The following is a 25,738-nucleotide window of genomic DNA, read 5'->3' on the forward strand; positions in this document are numbered from 1 at the left end:
CCATGCATGAGCAAATTAATCAACTAAAGAAACTGGATCTGTTGCAGGACATGATCCGAGATATTGCCGACTTGAAAGCATCTGCGGACTTCACTATCAAACTGATAGAGGAGTTAAAACAAGAAAACAGTCTCCTAAAAACAACGGTGAACTCTTTACAAATAGAGACGACGAGACTATCAAATGAGAACAAACAAATGAAATCCGAGCTGTTGGATGTGCAATCACGTAATATGAGAAACAATATCGTGATAATGGGGATGAGAGAAGAAGAAAAGGAGGATTACAACGCAACAGAAAGAATTGTAAAAGAATTTATGAAAGTAAACTTAAAAATGTCAGAGCAGCAGGTGGCAAATGCATCTATTGAGAGGGCGCACCGGCTGGGCCGAACTCCAAAACCAAAACAAACACGGCCTGTTGTGGTGAAATTCTCCGACTTTAAAACCAAAATGGATGTTATCGGACAAGGTTATAAGCTGAAGGGTTCGAACTATTCCATGTTTGATCAGTTCCCCCGTGAAATTGTCGAGAGAAGACGAGCTCTATATCCAATTATGAAGGAATACAAAGCGCAAAATGCCAAAGTGCGGTTAGTCGTGGATCGATTGTATATCAACGACGGACTATACAGAGACTCGAAAGTCATAACATGGTTGTGAGTACATCCCCACCTTTTGTTGTTACTCTAGAAAGGTAAGTCAATCATGTTTCAATTGTATTTCTTATATGGACAGACTGCGTAAGACTTTGTTATCGGGCCGACTTTGTGTTGAAGTATGTTACGTCTGCCTATCCACTGTGCATTGTACCGCGATGTGTTTTCTTCCTCTTAGATAGACATTAGAACATGGTGCAGCGTTAAAAGCGCTGATTTTCTCGCTTTGTTAGACTTTTTGTTTGTTTGTTTGAGCGTTTGTTGCTGCTGTTGTTGTGTGTTTTGTGGAACTTTCTTTTTTCTTTGGCCTGAATGGGTGGAGCTACTTGCTTTTGGGTCTGTCGCTCCTATGGTTTGGTGTACATTGGCTCGAGTGCCACTAGTAAAGTGACAATGTCTACTGTTAGGGGAAGGGAGGAATTATCAGGGAGGAAGAGGGGAGAAGATGCCAAATTAAAACGGTGTAAATTTTGGTTGTTGTATTATACTTCCCATCTCAAATAATGTCAGCCATGATGGAAAAAATAACACGTCCTAAACAACCCTTTAAAAACAGATATGGGATCTGAAGATATACAGATTGCAAGCTATAATTGTAATGGTTTAGCTGAAAAGAAAAAGAGAAATCAAATATTTACATGGCTAAAAGAGAAGCAATACTCTATTGTCTGCTTGCAAGAGACACACTCTGTGCTTGCAGATGAAACACTCTGGAGAGAAGAGTGGGGCGGGTACATTTACTTTTCACATGGATTGAAGAACAGCAGAGGTGTAATGATTCTGCTAAAAATGCAGTTGGATATATCAATACAAAACGTGGAGACACATGTAGATGGAAGATGGATCATATTACAGATAACTTGTGAAGATAAAAATATTTGTTTGATTAACCTTTATGGGCCAAATACTGATGATCCAATCTTTTTTGAGGAGATTAATAAAATCATTAGCGGATCTAATCTCAAAGGTGATTGCTACATAGTGTGTGGAGATTTTAATGTTGTTCAGAATAGTGACATAGACCGAAAAAACAGTAGCATCAATTATCACACACAAGCACATAAAGCAATAAGGCTGATAATGGATGAGAAAGAATTGACTGATATTTGGAGATTGAAACATCCTAAATTGAAGCGGTATACATGGCGTAGGCAAAATCAAGCCAGTAGAATTGATTATTTTCTTATTTCCTTTTCATTGATCTCTAAAGTTAAACGTGTTGCAATAGAAGATAAAATGAGATCAGACCACCAGCTTATCTCTTTGCATCTACAATTGACAGAATACCCTAGAGGTCCTGGATATTGGAAATTTAACCAAAAACTCTTGGAGGACAAGATCTTTTTGGAAAAAACTAAAACATTCATTGGTGATTTTTTTTCTAACAACACTGGTTCGGCAAATCCACTTATAGTTTGGGATGCATTTAAATGCTCTTTTAGGGGCCATGCAATAAAGCTTGCCTCACTAAAACAAAAAAAAACAAAGATGATGGAACAGAATATTAAAAAGGAAATTGACTCGTTGACCCTACAGGTGGACGGGACAGAATCCTCTCTGGAGGTGTTAAGTAAACTTGAACAAAAACAAAAAGAATATGAGAACATTATAAATGAAAGGTCAGATATCTCATATTACAGGAAAAAAGCTAAATGGATGGAAAAAGGAGAAAAATGCAACAAATTGTTTTTAGATCTTCAACAAAGAAATGTTTCAAAGAAAAATATACAGAAGCTTATCAACAGTGACTCAACTACACTTACTACACCGATTGACATTCTAAATGAAATGGAAAAATATTTTGTAGAGCTGTTTTCAATTAATCCGGAGGTACAACATGACCAAATAGCTGAAAAATCCTTTTTTCCACCAAAAAATATTAAATTATCACCTAAACAAAAACAGTCATGTGAAGGTCTTCTTACAAATGGCATACACTCAAATAAAACAAACATTTGGTGAAGTCTGCACAGTACATCAATATAATCAACTAATTGGATCCCTGCCCCAGACCCTGCCCCAGAAAAAAGGCATGCAGACGGCAGCCGGATCATATTTAGTGTGTAGACCTCACATGAGAATGCCTAAATGGCTCACAAGAGTGAAACTTAACAAAGACATGTATAATTTTTATTTAAAAACAAAAAAGTTGGTGGAAATACCATACAAAATTCTCACGAGCTGGGAAAACATTATTGATGTTCCCATACCATGGAAACAAGTATTTCTAAACATTTATAAAACAACAATCGATGTTAAACTGAGATATTTTCAATACAAAATGATATTTAAATTTATAGAAACAAATAGAATGTTATATATATGGGGAAAAGAAGCAACACCAAAATGTCGCCTCTGTCAAGAGGAAGAGGAGACAACAGAACATCTTTTCTGGTACTGCGTCAAAACTGCTCATCTGTGGTTAAAAGTTGGGAAATGGCTAAGGGCTGGCGGAATCACCTGGAAATGTGATTTGTTTTCTGTATTGTTTGGCAGTCTGTCAGAAACAGCTGATTCACTGCAAAACATAATAACTCTCCTTGGAAAATCTTTCATTATTAAGTCAAATATCAATAACATAAACTGTTTAGTGAGATTTAAAAACCAGGTCAAACTATACTGTAAAATTGAATGTTTAATGGCACATGAAACCAATGAGTTAAAGTATGCAGACAGATGGGGTAGGTTAAAAGAATTAGAAGGATGGAATGAATAAATATTTAACCAAAACAAACGTTAGAAGTAAATAGGTACTTTTCCTTCCCTTGGGGTGGTTGAGGGAGGGTTTTGGGAGGGGATCTATGGAGGCCTTTATTTATTTTATTTATTTGTATATATTTTCTTCTTTATTTATATATATAATTGAATGTATTATTATATTATTTTATGTTTAAAAATGTGATATACAGTATTACCCTTTTCTTTTCTTATCTGTTTTGCCCTTCTTAAGTTGTATTCATTCTGGTGTACTGTCCTTAAGAGTGAAAGGAAAAGAAAAGACTACATAAAGAAGTAAATAAAGAAGTCCTCCTTAAAAAACTTTCCATGGCAGTTAACGGGAAAGTTAGTTGGGAGGTCATTTATACCAACTGTATTTACCTTGTCTTATATGACAAAACAACATTTTCTTTTGTCATAAGCAGACATGCTTGAAAACGTAATTAAAAAAATTATATTTTTGACTTTAATGGATCTTTCACTGAAAAACAAAAACATGAATGTTGAATAAAATTAATGTATTTCCTATCAACCTTATTCAATTTGCAGTTATTACTTATATTTTCGATAAGTCGCCCGACTTTCAAGTCATAGGTTTACGTTTCTGGCAGACAATTGGCCTCATTCTCGAACGCAGCTGTGATTAAAATAATTATAATAATAATAATAAATACGAGAATAGTTGTATCATTAACAATTACGTTTCACATTTATAGTCTTGATTCTACAAGGCATCATGATGTCCTAAAATAAATAAAAGGACTACACCAACACTGCAAATTTAAGTGAAAAAATAAATAAGCACTAAACTCAATCGCGTTGCTATAGCCATAGTGGAATAGAATGGTCACATCTTCATCTTGCAACAGTACCTCCAGTATGTATGTATGCATGTATGTATGCATGTATGTATGCATACCTGGGCAGTAACAGCGCAGCACCCCAGGCTGGATCAGTGAGGCAGGTACGGTGGTCTGGTCAAACACACATAGGTAGCGGCCCCGGCCTTCAGTCCAAGGGCCTGTAATCAGCACCTTCACACCACCCTAAACACACACACAAGCACACGCACAATTATTGTTGCTATTTTCGTAAATTACTAACAGCATCATTTCATGTCATCTACAAACTACTCTGGCATATTGTTTTGTGATCTTCGTATAAGTAAGCATCTTATTTCATCTTTTAATGTTGCTTTATTGTCCTTCTCTGTCTCTCTCTCCCCTCTCCACTGTGTCCCTTTCTCTTCCCCCTCTCCACCATGTCCTTCCCTTTCTCCTCTCGCCTCTATGTCCCTCTCTCTTCCCCCTCTCCACCATGTCCTTCCCTTTCTCCTCTCGCCTGTGTCCCTCTCTCTTTCCCTCTTTCTTCCCCCTCTCCACTGTGTCCCTCTCTCTCCTCTCTCCCTCTTTCCACTGTGTCCCTCTGTCCTCTGTGTCCCTCTCTCTTTCCCTCTCTCTCCCCTCTTCACTGTGTCCTTCCCTCTCCCCTCCCCACTGTGTCCCTCTCTCTCCATCTCCACTGTGTCCCTCTCTCTCTCCCTCTCTCTTCCTCTCTCTCCGCTGTGTCCCTCTCTCTCTCCCCCTCTCCACTCTCTTTCCCTCTCTCTCTCCGCTGTGTCTCTCTCTCCGTTGTGTCCCTCTCTCTCGCCCTCTCTCTTTCCCTCTCTCTCTCTCCCCACTGTGTCCTTCTCCCTTTTCCTCTCTCTGGGCTTTCAAGTTCAGGGTTCCCCCCAGAATTTTTCATCTCAAATTTAAGACTTTTTAAGACCTTTTCAAGACCACTTTAGATGAAATTTAAGACCAACATCGCACCTTTCCTGATATGCACATGAATAAAATTAAAAAATGTAATCATAAGACAGAACCATTTAAAACAATAACTGTGAGGGGTGGACGTGTGAGTGTGTGTTTGTGTACATGTGTGTGTGTGTGTGCATGCGTGTCTGGATATGTCTGTGGGTGAACCTGTGTGCGGTTGTAATACAACAGATCCTACAGCCTTTGGAGCTCTGCGCTTTTGGCAGCAATCTGTTCATCCAGTATGATGAGTTCAGCCAACTTATTATAGCGGGAGCTTTTCCATTAAAGTTGCTGTGTTTTTGAGGTGTTTGTTGCAATTAAATTGCGGGAGCAAGTGGAAGTTGTGATAGAGTTGCGAATTTCCCTCTTTGTAATTATAATTGAGTTATTTGTTAAAAATAAGTTATTAATAAACAAACATTCATTAAATAACAAAACCATTGAGAAATGGTCCTCTAAAATAATAACCTCACCAACATGCCAAATAAAAGATGTAGCAAAAACGTAGCAAAATAGGCTGTTAAATGTATATTACTTGTATTATTGTTATGGAAACAAACACCGCTTAGTATTGGACTTTTACTTTGACATCATTCAAATGTTCCTCTTGTGGAAATGGCAACAGCTGTTATCAAGAAACATAGTTATGCGATGTAATGCTAAACACGTAGTGAGAACAGTACATAGCAACAACGAAGTGCACCTGTTGGTATTACAAAAGGACCACCAGTAAGACTGAATAAAGTGTTATGAATATCTCAGCCTTCACATATAATGGGGAAAAAACTGTCTGTGTCACTGTGATCTGACGTCCTGTCCTGCACGCCTTTCTGCAGTTATCAATCGGTTTTGCTATCCTTGTTAATTTATTTTATCTGTATAGGGGTTTATGTTGTTCAATCTCATATATTAATTATATTATGTTGTTCAATCTCATATATTAATTTAAGTTGTCCAATTTCAACTAACCCATTCTTCAACATGCTACCTTATCTTCAAACAGAAAGTAAAGTTAAAATCTCAATTGCAACAACTTTCGAGGGTTTGGGAAATAACCGCTGCTGATTTGATGTTTGGTGGAGTCAATCCAGAATTAAATGTTGATGAAAATATAATCAAGTCACCCAAACTGCCGTGAAGAAAACGGGAGTCGCTGAAACTGTTGTTGCATCCCTGTACAACAGTGTGTTCTTTAATGTTAAAAGTTTCAATTTCTTTAATCACCCAAAAGCCCCGCTCCACTGTTGCCTGTGATAGCAGAAGCTTATTAACTAGCATTACCCTGTCCCTGACAGGGCAGTGTCCTAGATTACTGTCTAGCTAGTAGCGCAGCTAGTGAATAGCTAAGGTTAGCTAGTTTTATCCTTTATATCGAGTCAGCATCTCAGCCAGTTCAGAGTCATATACAGGTTGCCTGGTATTTTGGATGCGACGTTTGGGTGTACTAAGATTAGTTGTCACAACGAACAATAAACAAATGTGGACTTGATGAACGAAATTTAAGACCTGTTGACGAAATGTAAGACCGGTTGACAAAATATAATACCTTTTCAAGGCCTTAAATTATGAATACTAAATTTAAGACTTTTTCAAGTCACCCTGAAGTTGAATTTTTTTTTTCTCAATCCATCCCTCTCACCGCACATCGTTTTCCTCTTTTTCTTTTTTTCTTTCTTTCTCCCTCCTTCGCTCACCTCTGGGTAGGACCATTCGGGGCTGAAGTCGGTGATGTTTGCCGGACGGCCGTGCTCTCCCCCGAGGCCGACTGTGGCGGCGTGAGCGGGGAAGGGGATGAAGGCCGAGGATGGCGACGGCTGCGGGGGCACCACGTAGCGCTCCGGGAACACCTCCGGTCCGGCCCCCGCCACACCCGACGCCAACGTCGCCACGGAAACTCCAACACCGCAGCCGCTGGCCGTCTCCGCGGTGATCAGCTCCGAGAGGTCGGGGAAAGCGCTGTCGAAGGAGAGCTCGGCCTCCACCGCCTGCGGGTGCACATGGGGGTGTGTGTGATCTGCGGGGGGCGAGGAGGGGCCCACGTGGGTGTCCATGGGCGTCTCCTCGCTCTCGTAGTCGCCGCCCGGGGGGCGGGACAGGGGCGACGACTGCTCTTCTTTCACGCGCACACTCAGGTCGGCGGTGCCGCATCTAGCCACCGCCGGCGGCTGTGGCGGGAACACCACCGGCGGGTGTGTGAGGGTGTGAATGTGTGTGTGGATTGCGGGCATAGAGAGCGGTGCCCGGTGCACGTCCTGGGAAACTACAGAGGGCTGAGGGAGAGAGTGTGTGAAGGAGTGGGTGAAGGTGTGTGTGAGAGCGTGTGTGAGAGCGTTTGTGAGAGCGTGTGGAGCTTGTGTTGTTAGAAGGATGGGATGCTGGCTGTGCTCCTGTTGCTGCAGCAACAGCAGCTGTGCCTGAGCCTGTCTTTCCCGCTCTGCCTGCACCTGATTGTTCAGTGTCTGCTTAGGTGAAAGCTGATTGGGTGACAGCTGGGTACTTTGGAGCTGATTGGTGGATAGCTGGCTGAGTTGGTGGTTTGATTGTTGGAGAGCTGAAATCTGGTTGGCTGACAGTTGGTTAGGCTTTAGATGATTGGGCACCAGCTGGGCATTGGGCTTCTGGTGAGCTGACAACTGATTGGTGGAGGAATGGAGCTCCTGTCCAATCAGCAGCATCTGGCTGTCTCCAGAGGACGGTTGTCGTGGCGACAGCTCGAGAGGCTCGGGAGAGGAGCTCCGGCGAATCAAGCTGAGTTTAGGCGGAGGCTGCTGGGAGTCTGGGGCGGGGCTTAAGGGCCGTGTCAGCGAATCCAAACCTAGTGAAGCTTCAAGTGACAGCGGCAGGAGTGAAGGGGCTGAGCGGGATGGAGAGAGTGTGAGAGACAGAGGAGGAGAGAGAGAAGAGGACGAAGAGGAGGATGAAGAGGACACTGATGAGGTAACGAGGGGGTGTGCTTCCCTGTCCCCGCTCTTCCTTTCGGTATCTGAAGAGAGGGATGATAGAGAGGAGGGTGGGGAGGAGGGAGAGAGTGAGAGAGCGAGGGATGGGGGCTGAGGAGAGGCGGAGGGGGAGGGGGAGGAGGTGGGGGCAGGTCCCCCGTAAGTTTGCCCCTGCTTGGGGCTGTTGAGGAAGGAGTCAGGGTCGAAGCTGAGTGGGACGGCGGGAGGAGAGCAGACAAGAGCAGGAGGGGAGGGAGGAGGGGGCAGGAGTGAGGGAGGAGGGAGTGGTGGGGGGAGGAGAGAGGGTGAGGGGCATGAGGATGAGGAAGAAGAGGAGGAAGAGGAAGAGGGAGGTGGAGGTTGGAGGAGAGGTGCGGGGGCGTCAGGCATGAGGCGGTCCGTCAGCAGGAGCCCTCCAATCACAGGGCTAGGGAGAAGCGTCAGAGAGAGGGTGGCGACCCCGGGCGTCGAGGCAACAGTGTGCGGGGCTGGGGCGGTCGCGGGTGGCACAGGACTGGCCGGGTTGCCAGCGGCAACGGTTGGCGGGGAGGGTGTGCCTGGTTTGGGGGGGACGGGCGAGAGCACCAGGCGGCCGGTAGGTGTGAGCGACAGTTGTGATGTCACACATTCACCCTGAGGCTCCTCCCCTCCGTTGCCAACGCTGCCTCCACTTTTACCGGGGAGGGGTGCTGTCGTCATGACGATCACTGCATTCTGTGGGAGCGCCACAGTCGCCAGGCCCCGTGCCCGCTGGTCACCGTAGAAACTGTTGGCATTGCTGAGGGCGACTGTAGTCGTGGCGCGGTGCGTCTGGGGCGGGCTCGAGGAAGACGATGAAGAGGCGGAGCTCGGGGAGGCCACCGCCCTGTTGTCCTGGGTTAGAGCCGGGCTGGCCACGCCCCCTGGTCTGCCGGGTGTCGGCTTTCTCTCCGAGTCCGCGGAGGCTTCGCCCCCCAACTCTGTTTCACGGCCGGCAACGCCAACTGTGTTCTCAGCGGCCAGGTTCTGCACCTCTGTGAGGGCGGGGTAAGAGGAGGGGCGCGCCGGGAGCTTGGGGGAAATGATGCGGTGCTTGGTGCTGTTGCAGCGGTGAGGAATGTTACCTCCCACAGAGGCTGACGAAGAGGGGGACACACAGAAAAGATCTTTCATGTTTAGTTTTTTTAGGTTAGTTTTACCATCAGTAGAATTCACTTTATTTTCGTTTGTATTCACTACTAGTTATTATTGTGTGTGTGTGTACATGTGCGTGTGAGTGTGAGCATGGGTGTGTGTGAGCGAGGGTGTGGGTGTGTGTGACCGTGTGTGTGAGTGTGTGAGTGTGTGTGTGTGTGAGCGTGTGTGAGCGTTCCGTGTGTGTGAGCGTGCGTGTGTGTGTGAGCGTGCATGTGTGTGTGTGTGTAATTGTGTGTGTGTAAGTGTGTGTGTGAGTGTGTAAGTGTGTGTGTGTGTGTAAGTTTGTGTGTGTGTGTGTGTAAGTGTGTGTGTGAGTGTGTATGCGTGCGTGAGTGTGTGTGTGAGCATGTGTGTGTTACCCAGAGTGGGGCTGCACAGGCAGGTGTGTGTGCGGGGCTGGGGTTTGGTCTGCTGGGAGTCCAGAATCTGCTGCACCAGCTGCTCGATGCTCAACTCTGCCCCCGTGCCCGTACCATTGGCACCGCTGCCACACGACCACTTGATGCTGTGGACTGCACACACACACACACACACACACACACAGACACACACACACACACACACACACACACACACACACACACACACACACACACAGTTCAGTTCAGTTCAATGGCAGCTCTGACCACAGAACACACAGGATTACTGCAAATCTGTGCATAAGGTTCTCACTGACGATCAATAAGCAGCTAATGCACAACTAAATTATCACTATCTGGTAGCGTTGATGTGAAATAACTCTGACGTTTGTTTAAAAGAGCGGATTCTGATTTGATGAGGGTCAGAAACTCTACTCTCTGATAGGATGAATGATGTTGGGAACATGTTCTGATTGGAGATTGAGATCTGATCTGGCTACTCACACATGGGCCTGAGTTGGGACAGCAGCTCCTCGCGGCTCCAGCGCAGGTTATCACGCCGGTCGGCAACCGCACATAGTAACGGTCGGCACGCCTTCCCACAATCCTCCAGGGACGGAACATTCAGGTAGTGCACAAGCACGATATCTGGGTTCTGCATTTAACACACACACACACACACACACACACACACACACACACACACACACACACACACACACACACACACACACACACACACACACGCACACACAGTAGATATGGGTTACTGAAAGGAAACTAGACTCCCTAGGCTTTCTTTACATTGTCATCCTCCACATACACTGGTGCTGAAACACCATTAAGAATAAAGTGCTAACATTTCTTTTCACAAAGCTGTTGCTATTTCCACACAAGGAGATTAAGACCAGTGAAAATTAAGTTATTTATTTCCCCATAACCGTTTATTCCAATTAAGTATCTGAATTTCAAACTGATGCATTGGAAAACTTCTTGGAACCATTAAACATCATTTGAAATCGATTGTTCCTTTGTGTCATGAAGTGCAACTGTTTCCTACTGATCTACTCTAGTCCGGCCATCTGGTTAGCTCACCATGAGAGTCACTGGCCAAAGAATCCTCCTGTTCTTCTTGGTGTGTGTGTGTCACACAAAACAAGCTTACTAACTACGCCTCCAAGTGATCAGGGCAAAACACATTTTCTATGGCTTATCATAATCCCTGCTGAATAGCTATCATGACAGGAGCCCTCGCTGTGGTTAGCCGGTGTGCGTCGGCCATTGCAAGGGACGGGTGTGTTATTGTAAGTATTGTCAATGAATTAGATATATCCTATCATTTTCACAGATCAATTAATATCAAAATGGTACTGCTGAATAAATATTACTCTTACCACATAGGTTCAACTCTGGAACTACAAAAAGCATGCCGCACTCATCGTAGTCTGGCTGGTGAGCTGCCTTTAACGGTCTAACGTGTGTGTGTGTGTGTGTGTGTGTGTGTGTGTGTGTGTGTGTGTGTGTGTGTGTGTGTGTGAGAGCTCACCTGCAGCAGCCAATAGCACCTCCTATGGAATGTTGGGACGACGGAGGAATGGACATAACAACCATACAGACACTGCAGGAGAACAGCAGAGAGGTGGTCAGGGGGAGGGCTGCATCAGGGCATACTAGACTTCAGAACACTGTATACACTGTGTGTGCTGTGTGTGCTGTGTGTGCTGTGTGTGCGTGTGTGTGTGTGTACTGTGTGTGCGTGTGTGTGTGTGTGTACTGAGTACCCTAATGTCTCTCATTTATATGGAATCATCTAAAATATCTGTGCGGGTGAGAATATCTGTGAGTGTGTACTATGTTGTGTGTGATAAGTTTTAAGTGCACAAGCGCGTGTGCATATAAACCTGCAGATGGCACTACCGTTCTTAAGGGCATCGCTTGTGTGTGTGTGTGTGTGTGTGTGTGTGTGTGTGTGTGTGTGTGTGTGAGTGAGAGAGTGACAGAGTGTGAGTGTGTGGGTGTGATACAGAGACACAAGACAGAGTGGGAGAGAGAGAGAAAGAGTGAGTGAGTGTGGGAGAGACAGAAAAACAAGACAGATTGGGAGAGGGAGAAATAGAGAAAGAGAGCGGAAAAAGGGTGAAAGAGAACAAGAGAGAGAGAGAGAGAGAGTGAGAGAGAAAGAAAAAAAGAGAGAGAGAGAGAGAGACACTCACCTCCATGCCCTGCACCTTCAGCTTCATGTGATCCTCTCGTGTTGTCTTCCCATCCTTCCTCTTCTTCCAGCAGTACCCGTCTTTCCGGTACTTCACCTTCTTCCGGTTGTACAAAATGATGGAGCCATTCTGTGGCCTGCATGTCAAAGGGCGCCACCGTGGATACAGAGAGGTGCGGTTAGATTCATGTGGATTTGGACACTAATAATGATAATAAAAAAACTTGACTTACAGTGCCCTCCACAATTATTGGCACCCCTAGTGAATATGAGCTAAACAGGCTATACAAAATTATGTCTTTGTTGTTAATCCTCTTGGTTTTTCACCCAAAATATTCACAAAAATCTTACCTTTTCATTGAAGTAAAATTATTGAAAAAAAAAAAACTGTTGACACTAAATAAATATTTTTCCCCAAAACATGTGTGCCACAATTATTGGCACCCCTAGAAAAATCTTTAATTAAAATCTAACTGAAGTATATTTCCAGTCATATTTTACATTTTTAAGTTCACCTGTTTGATAAGGAACTCTTATGAGATCAAACATGACTTCAAGTTCCACTGGTGTATAAATATGAGGTGACACAGGCCAAATTCCATTAGTCATTCATCACTATGGGAAAGACCCAAATAACACAGTGACGATGTACAACGAAAAGTTGTTGAGCTGCACAAATCAAGAAATGGACACAAGAAAATCTTTTAACCGTTGAAAATACCCATTTCCACTATCATGGAAATAATTAAGAAGTTTAAAGCGACAGGAGATGTGAAGAATCAGCCTGGAAGAGGACGTGTCTGTACATTGACCCCACGCACCGTGAGGGGGATAGTTTTACTGGCAAAATAATCTCCAAGGATCACAGCTGGAGAATTGTAGAGGTTAGTTGAGTATTGGGGTCAGAAAGTCTCCAAAACTACCATCAAACACCACCTACATCACCACAAGTTGTTTTGGAGGGTTGCCAGAAAAAAGCCTCTGCTGTCAATCAACAACAATCTAAAGCGCCTACAGTTTGCCAAATGTAAGTCAGACTTTCAATGGGACCGAGTTATATGGTCAGATGAGACCAAAATAAAGCTTTTTGGCAACAAACATCAAAGGTGGGTTTGGCGTAGACAGAAAGATAGCCATATAGAAAAGCACCCCATACCCAATGTGAAGTATGGTGGCGGATCTTTGATGTTGTGGGGCTGTTTTTCTTCCAAAGGCCCTGGACATCTTGTTAGGATACATGGTATCATGGCCACATCAAATACCAACAGATATTAAATGAAAACCTAACAGCCCCCTCCAGTAAGCCTTAAAATGGGCCGTGGTTGGACCGTCCAGCAGGACAATGATCCTAGGCACACCTCAAAATCAACACAAAAATGGTTCCCCGACCACAGAATAAAGGTTTTGCCATGGCCATCACAGTCCCCTGACCCAAACCCCATAGAAAATCTGTGGGATGAGCTGTAGCCAAGTCTAGAAAACGTTGACCTCAGATTCTGAAGGATCTGAAGAGATACTGTATGTAGGAATGGTCTCAGATCCCGTGCCATGTGTTCACTAACCTCATCACGCATTATAGGACAAGACTCAGAGCTATTATCTTGGCAAATGGAGGCTGCACAAAACCTTACATTAAGGGGTGCCAATAATTGTGGCACACATGTTTTGGGGAAAAATATTTATTTATAATTTTACTTCAATGAAAAGGTAAGATTTTTGTGAATATTTTGAGTGAAAAACCAAAAGGATTAACAGCAAAGACCTATTTTTTTATAGCCTGTTTAGCTCATATTCACTAGGGGTGCCAATATTTGTGGAGGGCACTGTATATAGCACCTTTCATGCAAAATAATGCAGCTCAAAGTGCTTTACAGCAAATACTGAAAAATAGACATCAAATAAACATATAAACTAGGATGTAATACAGAACAAATAAACAAAACATAATACTAATTATTATTAAAATTAGCATAAGAACAGTGATAAAGTGCATAAAGATAAGAAAAAAAAAGATTTTTTTTTTTTTTAATACATAAAATACAGAGCATAAGATAGTGTACACTACAGCACCAGAACAGGATTTCATCATCTCATCACGAAGTCTAGCTAACAACAAAGCTTACTCCCCTTCACAAACCCAGATGAACACATACACACAGGCCCCCATGAATAGACAATGTGTCTGCAAGCAAGAGGAATGTGTGTGTTTGACTCGCCTTGTCTTCAGCGTGCAAGAAAGCCATTCTTCATGTCTGTCAAAGGATATCAGATACGATGCAATTTCCTGAAACACACACACACACACACACACACGCGCACACACACTCTTGGTGTTATTATGTAATTGTACAGCCTGATAAGATGATTTCTATGATGTATCAGAAAATACCAATGACATACACGAGAGAGCCCAACACTACCAATATTCACCACATTTAAGTACCCTGTTAGCACAGGTGTGGGTATATGTGATTGTAACATTTGTAAACACACACAGTTAGGCTGAGCACCACTGGACAGATCTATCCTTCTTCTTCTTCTTCTCTCTCACCTCGTTTGTGTTCCAGCGCAGACGTTCTTTGGGCAGGCTGGTCGTGCGGGGTAAACACTCAAGCAACTTGTTGGGCAGAAACACCTTCATCTCTATGACACACACACACACACACACACACAGTTATTTATGATTTCAAACATTGCAGAGCACTTGTTTCCTCCTTTGCTGGGGAGCAGATGTGTGTTGCTAAGGGGGGGGGGGGGGAGGGGGTGATGTCATCAGAGTGCGACGTACCAGACTCGGTGGTGCTCTCCTTGTTGTTCATGGTGAGGGTGGCACTCTACCTCCACTCAGCAGGGCGCGCTCACACACGCACAGGCTGCAGCCTGAGCTGGCACACTGAAACACACACACACACACACACACACACATACAGTGTCAGTACATACAGACCAATTTGACTGTAGTGAGAAAAACACACACACACACACACACACTTACCCTATATATTTGTATAGAATTCAGCACACACAATGATCAAAGGGTAACACTGATAAAAGAAGCATCTGGAGTATCACAGACATCCTGTGCAAACTGGACAGGCAGACACACACCAACAGTGCCAGAACTCAAACACATACGACGCTGCCCACCACGGCTTCACTGCATATGGGGGATGGGTGTCCACACCTACCTACTGACCAACCTACCTACCGACCCACACACACACACACACACACACACACACACACACGCTTAATGTAATAATGATGACTAGGAAGCTCATTCCTCTATAGCTCTGTTGCCTAGATACCACAGGAGTGGGTGTAGAATCTTCCTGCATCCTCCTCCAGTTCTTCATGTGTGAGAGAGAGAAGGAGTGAGAGATACAGACAGGGGAGGGAAGAGAGAAGAGTGCAGGAGATGAAAGAGAGAGAGATGAAGAGACAGAGAGAAGAATGAGGCATGAAAAAGGAAAAGGGAAATGTGGGGGGGGGAGTTCTCACGTAAAGACGATCTCTCCCTGCACTTTCCCTTATTTGCAAGTCAAACAGGGAGATAGGGACATGGATAAAGTCAAGCGGACTGGTAGAGTAGTGAGGTGAGTAGTGAGGTGAGTGTGAGTGTGAGTGTGTGTGTGTGTGTGTGTCTGTGTGTGTGTGTGTGTGTCTGTGTGTGTGTTTGTGTGTGTGTATGTGCTTGCGTGAGCATGAGTGTCAGTGTTTTGGAGGAGCCCCCTTCAGGCTACCAGCATGAGGGGGTGTCCCAGTTATGTAACCATAACATCACTGTCTACCAAATCTCCTCCTAATCACATCAAATCGTCCGGTAACCTACAGACCAAATAAATGAGTGGTTAAATACACTGATGTTTTGTTTACATGAACTTAAGAGGCAAATTACATCACTCTGATACTTCAGTGTTCATTTGCGTGTGTGTGTGTGTGTGCGTTTGCAAGTGTACGTAATTACAACACTGGGATTTCACTGTGTTCCTGTGTGTGTATGTCTGTTAGCATGTGCGCGTGTGTGTGCATGCACGTGTGTGTGTGTGTTTTTTGTATCAATTTAAACATTTAAATTCTATAGATGGGACTGTGTACTGTGAGGGAGAACCACACCAGCTACAGCTCAGCACATCCCCACTCAGCCATCTCTGAATCACCAGCTGAAATGTAACTTTGGCATAGCAACCACTGTTACTATGGCAACAGGAAAAAAAAAACATACCAGGTTTTGCAAGTTAACAGTCTGAGCGAAGCAACTGTGATATTACTAACTGGGTGAATGGCACCTGAAACTCATCACTTAACAAGAAAAAACATTTGCCTTTTTCCTCATTTAAAACAGTCATGATTGGGGGGAAACAATCCCAGGATGAACACAGACAAATTATCCAAATAAGACTCTACACAGACCTCCACGTCCCAAGTAGAAATGTAAAGGTTCATATTAGCGTCAAAGAGGCTTTGAAAGTCAATGCAACAGTATGCAACAATTTGCCACTTTTTGAAGTATATTTTTATGAGCAATTATTTTGGCATCATATCCATATTCATTTTGGTGGAATATGTCATTCCCACTTCCCATCCAGGCCTATTATATTATGTAGTTCTGTGGTTCGGGTCATAACATCACTCAAAAATGTAAAAAAAAAAAAAAAAAACAACAACAACAAAGCCTTTGCAACATGACTTCACCATTAATATCGCCAAAAGACACCAGTTAGCACAATTTTACCAGTGCCAACTGGGCTGTTGGTGGTGATGCCTCAAAAAGGCCCCAAATCCCTGCCTTAGACTAATACAGTACACCTAGCCCCAACTGAGACCAAGACCTTTTACACTCACACAGAGCGAGAGAGAGAGAGAGAGAAAGAGAGTGAGTGAGTGAGCGAGCGAGAGGGCGAGAGAAAAAAAAGAGAGAGGAAGAGAGAGAGAGAGAGAGAGAGAGAGTGTCATGAGATGCCCATCACAGGGTGACAGTGAGCAGATGCTGGCTCCCCTTTATTTACCCCGATCAGCCGCAGCTCCTCTTCCTGCTGGCGGCATCTCCCGCATGTTTACACAAATACATCAGCAATGTAAACACAAACATCCTGTCATTCAAACAATCAGGCTAGGCAAATTGGATGTAAGCGTACATGAACACACTCACAAATACACACACACTACATCATTCCTCTATAACAAGGAAGAGAAGAGAAAGGGGAATGACATGAGAGAGCAAGAGAAAGAATGGGAGGGAGAGATAAATACTTCCGAGAGCAATTTCTTCAGCTGAGTCAAACGGAGAGGGGTGGAGGGCAGTATCCTGTCTGTCCACAACTTCCCTTCACTTCTTTGTTCCACACTTTCTCCATCACCACAAGCGCTACCATGGCAACACAGTCAGTGCATGTCAATCTTCTGCAGAAACTCACATCCCAGCAGGTTGCCAGAGTTACCTTAGCTTTCACACATTTCTCAGAGTGAGCCCAAGGCTTTGTATTATGTGGCTGTGTGTATACATTCACTTGCCTCTCCCAGCAAGAAGGGTCTTCAATTATTATATACCAGCATGCTTCGTTAGCACATGGTCACTGGCAAAGAATCATAATTTGTATACATATGTTGCTTGTTTGCCCGCTTGCTAATTCTGTATGCAGACATTGGGCTGTGGCTCCTGTACGCTACTCTATCTGTGCTACGCTGCAAAAAAAAAGAGAATTAAGAACAATGTCCACAACAGAATACTCTATCGTAACTACACTGCTTGAAGCCAGATCATGTAAAATGAACTACCCATCCTCAAGGTCTACATACAGAAACCACCTACATCCTCTCCAAAGGTTCAATACTAGCCTCTGCCTCCGCCTCTTCTACATTAAGATGGTAGTGGTGCTTATTTCAAACACTTGTGACCATATTGTTCCGGAAAAAAAAATATATATTTTTAAAGCTTCATAAGTCCAGGGGCAGAGGCACTTGCTCTCGTTTCTGTCATATTCATGACTGAATCCTCGTGGTCGGTTCTGTAATGCTCACAACTATAATTCTCCGTTTTTTGCGTCCGAGCCAGGCTTTAGGGCTGTCTGTTGTGTGGACTGCTGTATGTCTTCAAAACAAATGAGACTCGAGTTTCAGCTTTCTGTTCAGATAGCTGTTTGAGATCCAGGTCGTGCAACATTAGAAACCAAGCGTGCTAATGGGCACTAAACCCGTCCAGATGCAAACATCAACAAACAACAGGAGAGAAATGCCATACACTGTCAGCTGTTTAGTTAGCTGTTATGGATTGAAATTCAAACACCTTCTAAGACTAACTACAATGCAATGTCATCAAGAGAGCACCAAGAGACAAATTATGTCAGTAGGCCTATAAACAAACTATCTCATTCCTCTCTCGCACACACATGTGCACACACACACACACGCACACACACACACACACACACACAAACCAAGATGGGAACACCGTCTACTGCTTCGGCTGTGGTATTTGGCTTTAAACAAACAGTTGCTTTAAGGGTGACTAGGAAACACATTCTCTGTGTCAGAGCTAAACAGAGGGACCTAAGAGCAAAGTGAGCTGGAGCTCAAACTCATGAATATCACTTTTAATGTGGAGCCATTCTCAAACTCATGAACATCACTCTTAAATTGGCTAATATTTAATGAGGACCAAAAATAACCTGCTGTAGATCTGTCTCTACAAGTGTGGTACATAGTTAATGCTGGATGAACATGATACATTCAATCAGTGAATGAATTGGTCTACACGTGTAGACACATGGTGTTCTGCTTGTCTGTGTCTATATTGTGTTTAATTAATTCTTAACACATTTGGCAAACAGGAAATAAATTAAGTGTGGATATTCAGCAGACGAGCATTTTATAATGAGGATTTTGACACACCTATTCTCTCTCTCTCACACACACACACACACACACACACCTAACACTATACCCCTGAGTCTTGTCTTAATTAGCTAATGTACCATACACCAGTACACTATAGCAGTCGGCCGCAAGCAAGAAAACATCAGTCCGTCTAATTACCCCGTGCTCACTCAATTCCGTTGATATGGCCGCCTCTGGGACAGTAATCCACTTGTTAACGCGGTCGGTTCCAGACCGAGTGTGACATAAGGTGATCGATAATTGTTCATCCCTAGTAAATGGGCCCGTGTTCTAAAGGCATATGGCGGCCGGCGTGAGAAGATGAATACATCTAGGCTGCCCTTCCCTCGTCGAAGTCGGTTGCTATCTTTTTCCAAATGAAAATCCAGCTTTGACAACATAAATAATATTCGTCGTCATATAAGATATAACCACGACTGATTTGCTCGATAGCCTATCATGTTATGTTACAGGTATTTACATTACCAAGTATGTTATACAACACCGGACTAAGATTCCTCGCTGATTAACCACGAAACTAAAAGCGACATATTTGTAAATGTACCTGTGAATATCCAGTTATCCGGGGCAATAAATGTTCCTGTTAATGACAAACACTCCTCATGTTTACTTGCAGTGAGAGCTCGAGCTCACACGATGACAGCTTCCAGCAGCGCATCCGTAAACTCCATCAGACGAGAGACGCCCAGGTGCTGCTGTTCCTTATTAAACATCGTTACGGCAAGCATAATTTAGCATATTCTTTTTGATAGCACCAAGCAGGAGTCAACGAACTGCACCTTGTCTTGTAACCGGCCCTTGCGACTCGCCCCCAGTTACAGTGGGGAAAGGATCGATTCCCTCCACCCTGTTCTGGACCGACAGAAACCATTTTAAGCACTCCGGCTGCAGCCTGCCTCGCTAATCAGCTAGCCAAAATATCGGCTAACAACCGAAATACATAGAAGACAACAACCTCCCGGGACAAACAAAACATTTATAGCACCAAGTGGTCCCCTTACGCGCCCCTCGCAAGCAATTGCGATGCAAATAGGCAGGCCTTGGTAGTTTAATAAGATACATTAACGTGACATGATCGAAACACCGTCCCGTCGCTAGCAGTCACATCGATACGTGTTCTCAAACATGTAGCTAGCCCAGACACCACAACACAAACACGTAATACACAGCATCTGACAAGACAGTAGGGTATATACAACAGGCCCCTGGTTATCAGTATCGGATAAGAATAAGGGGAAACCCGTGGAGGGCTTTGAAGCCTGATGATAGAGAAGCAGCTCGAAACCTCCCTCACCTTCCGCCTTCTCCAACGCCGCCATCTTCTTCTGAAGGCTGACGTCACTGCGCAGACAAGCGAGAGTGACAGCAGGGAGTGAGGGTGTGTGTGTGTGTGTGAGAGAGAGAGAGAGAGAGAAGCCAAAAAGGGAAAGAGTGAACCGCGAAGGAGATTTTGGTCTTGAGGGAGCGTCGCAAGTCGTAGCTAGGATGCACAGAATAGGCCATGCAAGAACCATTGTGACATAAATAAAAGAAGGCATAGGACATTCTTGGAATAATCTTTTTTTTTTAATGAATTAAAAAACCCTAAGATGTAGCAGTCTAGTGCGTAAGAGGCAGCGCTCACCAGGTTACTTGTAGACACAGGACAGACCCAAGTATTTTAGAAATGTGGGTAAAGTGCTAAATGCAATAAGTACGGGATAATGTATTGTCCGGAGGTCATTCTCCAAAAATAATTCCCGACGGGGCGAACACCCCGACGCGCAGCGGAGGGTGTTGTTTCGTCCTGAAGGGAATTCATTTTGTAATTTTGTAATGTATTGTCCGGAGGTCATTCTCCAAAAATAATTCCCGACGGGGCGAACAACACCGCTTATTTTACGGTTACTTGCCAAAAACGATAGAAGACATTCCTCCAACATACCTCTTTTTAATGATTTAGTTGCCGTTTCATGAGTCCCGTTTAGAAATAAATAGTTCTTCAAGCAAATAGAACTTTGAAGTTTCAGGTGTTGCATAGCAACCCATTACTTGCTGACTTCAAATTACTGTCTACTGTTGCGTTAAAATGACTGGACTTCTGGCGGAATGATATGAAATATGTGAATTAAAAGTACAAAACCCGTTGCCAATGACAGCGGTCATTATCTTTTCGCAGCGGTATGTTAGCAGGAATTAATGTTAGGTATGAGTAGGGATGGCCGATTCAAATCAACGGTACTTTTTGGAACATTCTGAAGAGCCGTACAATAAATCATATTAGAAGCATGCAAATCATGCATGCTTTTAATGCAAATCATGACAGATTTAAACCACAGCCGAATATCTATTGTCTAGACCTGTGCATTATGAGTCAATAATAGAACTCGACAACCGTCCCTGAGGTTTCATTCTTTTATATCGATTTTTAAGAAACTAGGATGGGCAATAATATTTGGTACTTTAGAATTTCTCCTAAGTGACAGATCAACTAGCGTATACCGCGCGATGTCTCCACCTATCGGTGAAGCGCTAAACTGTACCTTAAGAGGATATGACAAGTCCTTGTTGACTTGGTGATCTACATTTCGAAATCTCTGAATTGCTTTAATACTGCATTACATTTAATAGCAATCAAACCTTCAACTCTTGATCAACTCTTTAAGAAGGCTGAAATTTTAACAATATAATACACAGCATCTTCAAAGTAGCCCATCACTGATCAAAACACTGCTATGAATCATCATTTCTGTGGATACAAACACAAAACAGGTCGAGTTCTGTTAGAGAAAATATCAGTTTATTTATTTTAAAAAATGAAACAGAAAGACAAAAAAAATGACCCGAAGCAAACAAAATTGATTGTTGCATAGCATGAGGCATGGAGGCAGAAGAGCATGGGGTCAGTATGGCTATCCAGGATGGACCGCACACATGGTCCTCTCTGTATGGCAAAATATCTAGGAAAACATAGTCGATGTTTGCATGGAGTGTGAACAAATTTGAGGACTGAGCGTGTACGATACACATTTGAGATAGCAGTTTCTTCTTTTCATAGTATAACAAATAAAAACGTAGTCCATGCAAATAATGTGATGCGCTGCCCACAGCCCCAGTACAATTGTGAAGCACTACCCTTCCCATTCAGTGGCCTATACTTAGATTCTAGTACTCCAGAGACCAGCAAAAAGGGTCGATTCACAATGTGAGGGACCGCTTGCTCATCTCTGACCCAAACATTGACCTTATAAAAAAATTAAGACTAGAAAGCCCCTTGGCAGATCATTTCTGATTTAATTAACAACATATCCGCCCGTCGAGAGACCAAACACTGCGTAAGGCAGAACCAAAAGAAAGTACTTGTATGTCGCAGTTGAGATGAAAAAAAGTGAAGTATTGCACAATACAGCAAATAACAGAATAATCCATTAGCTTCCCCTCACAGACTGGCCTGCTGAGGAGATGAATATCAAGTATATGGGTATGTGCTCACTGATGAGGGAGGGGTGGGCAGAGCGAAACAGGCACACATCTCTACTGATCAGATTGACATCAGAAACGAAAACAGATACCTGACCCTGTCCTTCGCAAAGCCCTTACTGCCTCATCCACCAATCAAATCAGAGATACAAATCATGGTGAGCCAATCACAGGGGGAACTTAAAAACCAGTGTTTCTGCATTCACTGACAGGAGGCAGGCTCTTTAAAATAATATTACAATAAAAAATAAAAACATAATAATTAATAATTTATACATGTTGAAGGAGAGTTGGCATTGTATATGCTTGTGTATGTGATGGTGGAGGGGTTCTCTTTTCTTCAAAACTACTGGGAGGAAAAAACAAGAGAAAAGAAGGGAATCTGTCAGTTTCACAGTATAGGGAGTATGAGGTTTTAAGGAGAGGGAGAAAATGTGAAAGAGTTGGAGGAGAAAGAAGGAAGATGGAGGGAAAGGGGTAGGACTGGGTATGAGTCTGACTGTTTTTGTCTGGGATGGTGTGGGGGAGGTGGAGTCATCCTGCTGGTTCTCCAGGCATCACTTAGGGATGGCAGGTGGTGAAGGTCACTCTTGAGGCAACGGCAATCACATGCCCTGTCTGATGCTCTGAATAATTTGGAAGATGGCTGCAGGCAGAAACAGAGACAAAGATTACCATTAACCTACATGCGTTCACCTCACACGCAACGCTACTTGAACCACAAATACAAGACATTCCCAAAGAAAACTTAAGCTTATGGTGGACCATTACCCCAGAAACCTGCTGCATCTTAATATGTACAACTCTGTTATGTTGAAATATATCCCTCATAGGGAAGAGAAATCACCACCTTCAAACAAATTCTGTGTTCACGATGGAGAAAGACAAATAATACTGTATTTGTTTACTATTCAAATGGTGGAGCGCTGTGGCTGGGCTATGAAAATGCAACACAACATACAATTCTGAGAGCCCCTTTGTAAGTGAGTGTAGACATTTGCATGTTTGTTTGAGAGAGAAATGGTTATAGGAGGATTCAGTGGGGGCTGTGTGAAGGTTTATACACAAGTGAGGCTAGTGAGTTAATACAGGAGACTGAACAATCAGTATCACGTCTTACCTGACCCACACACCACGAAGACGAATAGTGCCAGAAGCCATGGGCCCACAGGGGACTTGTCCTCGTTCACCACTCGCTGCATTCCAGAACATAGGAACCAGATATACCAGTTAAGCTCATTCAATTCAAAGAAAACAAACACACTTATAACACCTGAAAAAAAAACTCCCATTATGATGGTGTGGCGCTTCTTATGTGCGTGTCACACAGTGCTCTAGCCACATAATACATACAAACTGCTGCCATTCTATTCCCACGAGTTGCTGCCAACATTGGCTAAATCAGCAATTTATATATACTTACATACATACGCACATACATATGTCAGTGGCGTCAGAAAATGATGTGGGAGATTTGTTAAGAGAAGCACTCTCTTGACACATTGTTACATTTTCTCAATCACTCAAAATATTGAAATGGTAACTTACAAAAGCGTTCTCCTGTCGAAATACTCGACAGATATATTGTGTGGTCATTCATTCATCAAGATCCAAGAAACGTAGCATAGTAGGCTTGCTAGTGTGATTCAATGCTAAGTGTGTCAACAGACAAAGCTAGCCAGCTTCATTCAAACACGATTGGCTGTTGACCTAGCTGTGCTAATGTTACCAAGACAGTTGCTGGCTCAATAAGCACTAAGCACCTCGGCAGGAACGACTGCTAACTAGCTAAGTTAGCTTGCTACCTAACGCTTTCCTTTGTCAATATGACAACCAGCTATTATATTAACAACCCATAAGTATTGAAAAAAATATTATTCTAACTGTCAACTGTCACAATAAGTGGTTAACCATTCAAATGTATTTTGAATTGTCAACGTTACCGTGGTCTTTTGGACGTGGCCGCGTTGTGTGATTGTCTTGCTGTGCTTCTCGTTGGCTACTTTCATTCGTTGAACTGCCGACATGATTACTATTTAGACGGCAAATTAGCGAGGCCCAAAACTGGCTGCGCGGACAACAGGCGTCTAAAACACGCTCGTCTATTTGAGGAGGTACGCCGTCAAAAGCGAGATTTGTAGCTATGGCTATAGCTATTTCGGTTCCAGCGCTAGGCAGCCTGTGCTGACTGCGGCTACAAGCCTCTGAGGGAAAAGACCGTGGCACGTGATCAGACCGGTCCGTGTAACGACAATCAGTTTAACTTGGTAATCACCAACGGACATTTGGAAAAACGGAATTTACGCATTTATAATTTTTGAATTGTTTTGTTTTCTTCATATTTTTCATTCTATAGAAGATCACAAACCTAAAAGAAAAACTATACAGAATTAGTGTTGGACTCCAATTGTTCAATCTCGATTGCCGCCTAGGTGAAGTGTTGTCAGATAGGCTAGTGTCATGGGGGTGTGTCTGTAGTTTATGACAAGTAGTCTTGGCATAAATTGACCCAAACCTATTCAACACCACATTCATGGATACACTTTAATAATCTCATATACACTACCGTTCAAAAGTTTGGGGACAGCCAGACAATTTCGTGTTTTCCATGAAAACTCACACTTTTATGTATCAAATGAGTTGCAAAATGAATAGAAAATATAGTCAAGACATTGACAAGATTAGAAATAATTTTTATTTGAAAAAATAATTTTGTTCTTCAAACTTTGCTTTCATCAAAGAATGCTCCTTTTGCAGCAATTACAGCATTGCAGACCTTTGGCATTCTAGCTGTTAATTTGTTGAGGTAATCTGTGGAAAATTCACCCCAGGCTTCCTGAAGCACCTCCCACAAGTTGGATTGGCTTGATGGGCACTTCTTCCGTACCATACGGTCAAGCTGCTCCCACAACAGCTCAATAGGGTTGAGGTCTGGTGACTGCGCTGGCCACTCCATTACAGTCAGCAAACCAGCTGCCTGCTTCTTCCCCAAATAGTTTGTGCATTATTTGGAGGTGTGCTTTGGGTCATTGTCCTGTCGTAGGAGGACATTGGCTCCAATCAGGCGCTGTCCACAGGGTATGGCATGGGGTTGCAAAATGGAGCGATAGCCCTCTTTATTTAAAGTCCCCTTTACTTGGTACAAATCTCCCACTTTACGGGAGAATTGCCGCCGCCTTGTAGGGGTAATATTCTGACACTTAGCTGAGGGGAACTGAGTGGGACAGGATCTAGGTCCTCCACACCCAATGCCTATGACCTCGTTGTCTGTGTGAACAGACAGGTTGTTGTCTGTTTAGCAGCCCAGGCTAGGCACCGGCCCTTGAGATAGGGTTTAACTTCAGGCTGCAGGGAGATGTCTAGTGCCCCTCCCCACTTACCGTGTATGCAGTATGCAGAGCTTGAAGTAAGGCACTACACTGACCTGACACAAACCCCACTCTACCTAAAGCCAGCTAAATAGATGAGGTGCCCCTACCCCCAGGTAAGTAACCCACAACACTGAATTAGAAATTGAT

At 43.6% G+C, this 25,738-nt stretch overlaps 2 protein-coding genes across 3 annotated transcripts in view; both read right to left on the reverse strand.

The window, feature by feature from the left end:
- camta2 (calmodulin binding transcription activator 2) overlaps positions 1-20,082 on the reverse strand; it is a 44,766-nt gene extending 24,684 nt beyond the window's left edge. For both annotated transcript variants that reach the window (XM_080838413.1, XM_080838414.1), the window contains exons 1-10: positions 20,056-20,082; positions 14,653-14,757; positions 14,416-14,507; positions 14,081-14,148; positions 11,866-12,001; positions 11,199-11,270; positions 10,157-10,307; positions 9,653-9,805; positions 6,873-9,232; positions 4,296-4,422 (exon numbers count right to left, since the gene is read on the reverse strand). In XM_080838413.1, the coding sequence (XP_080694539.1) occupies positions 4,296-4,422; positions 6,873-9,232; positions 9,653-9,805; positions 10,157-10,307; positions 11,199-11,270; positions 11,866-12,001; positions 14,081-14,148; positions 14,416-14,507; positions 14,653-14,683 (3,190 nt within the window). In that variant the 5' untranslated portion in view covers positions 14,684-14,757; positions 20,056-20,082. The remainder of the gene's footprint in view (positions 1-4,295; positions 4,423-6,872; positions 9,233-9,652; positions 9,806-10,156; positions 10,308-11,198; positions 11,271-11,865; positions 12,002-14,080; positions 14,149-14,415; positions 14,508-14,652; positions 14,758-20,055) is intronic.
- Positions 20,083-21,524: 1,442 nt separating this feature from the next.
- LOC308365784 (stress-associated endoplasmic reticulum protein 1) lies at positions 21,525-24,404 on the reverse strand. The gene is made up of 3 exons (XM_080839379.1): positions 24,164-24,404; positions 23,341-23,416; positions 21,525-22,866 (listed from the first exon to the last, which is right to left on the reverse strand). Exons 1-3 carry the CDS (start codon positions 24,245-24,247, stop codon positions 22,826-22,828), a joined length of 201 nt encoding a protein of 66 aa, XP_080695505.1. The 5' UTR covers positions 24,248-24,404; the 3' UTR covers positions 21,525-22,825.
- Between the last annotated feature and the right edge of the window lie 1,334 nt (positions 24,405-25,738).

The sequence above is a fragment of the Sprattus sprattus genome (genome assembly GCF_963457725.1).
Source record: "Sprattus sprattus genome assembly, chromosome: 5".
Classification (NCBI taxonomy): Eukaryota; Metazoa; Chordata; class Actinopteri; order Clupeiformes; family Clupeidae; genus Sprattus; species Sprattus sprattus.

Bases quoted from the DNA above. Each gene is read 5' to 3' on its own strand.
- LOC308365784 (XM_080839379.1), bottom strand. From the start codon at position 24,247: ATGTCGGCAGTTCAACGAATGAAAGTAGCCAACGAGAAGCACAGCAAG. The intron at 23,417-24,163 runs GTAACGTTGACA...TCTGGAATGCAG, and splicing joins GCCACGTCCAAAAGACCACG to CGAGTGGTGAACGAGGACAA. The intron at 22,867-23,340 runs GTAAGACGTGAT...TTCTGCCTGCAG, and splicing joins CTTCGTGGTGTGTGGGTCAG to CCATCTTCCAAATTATTCAG.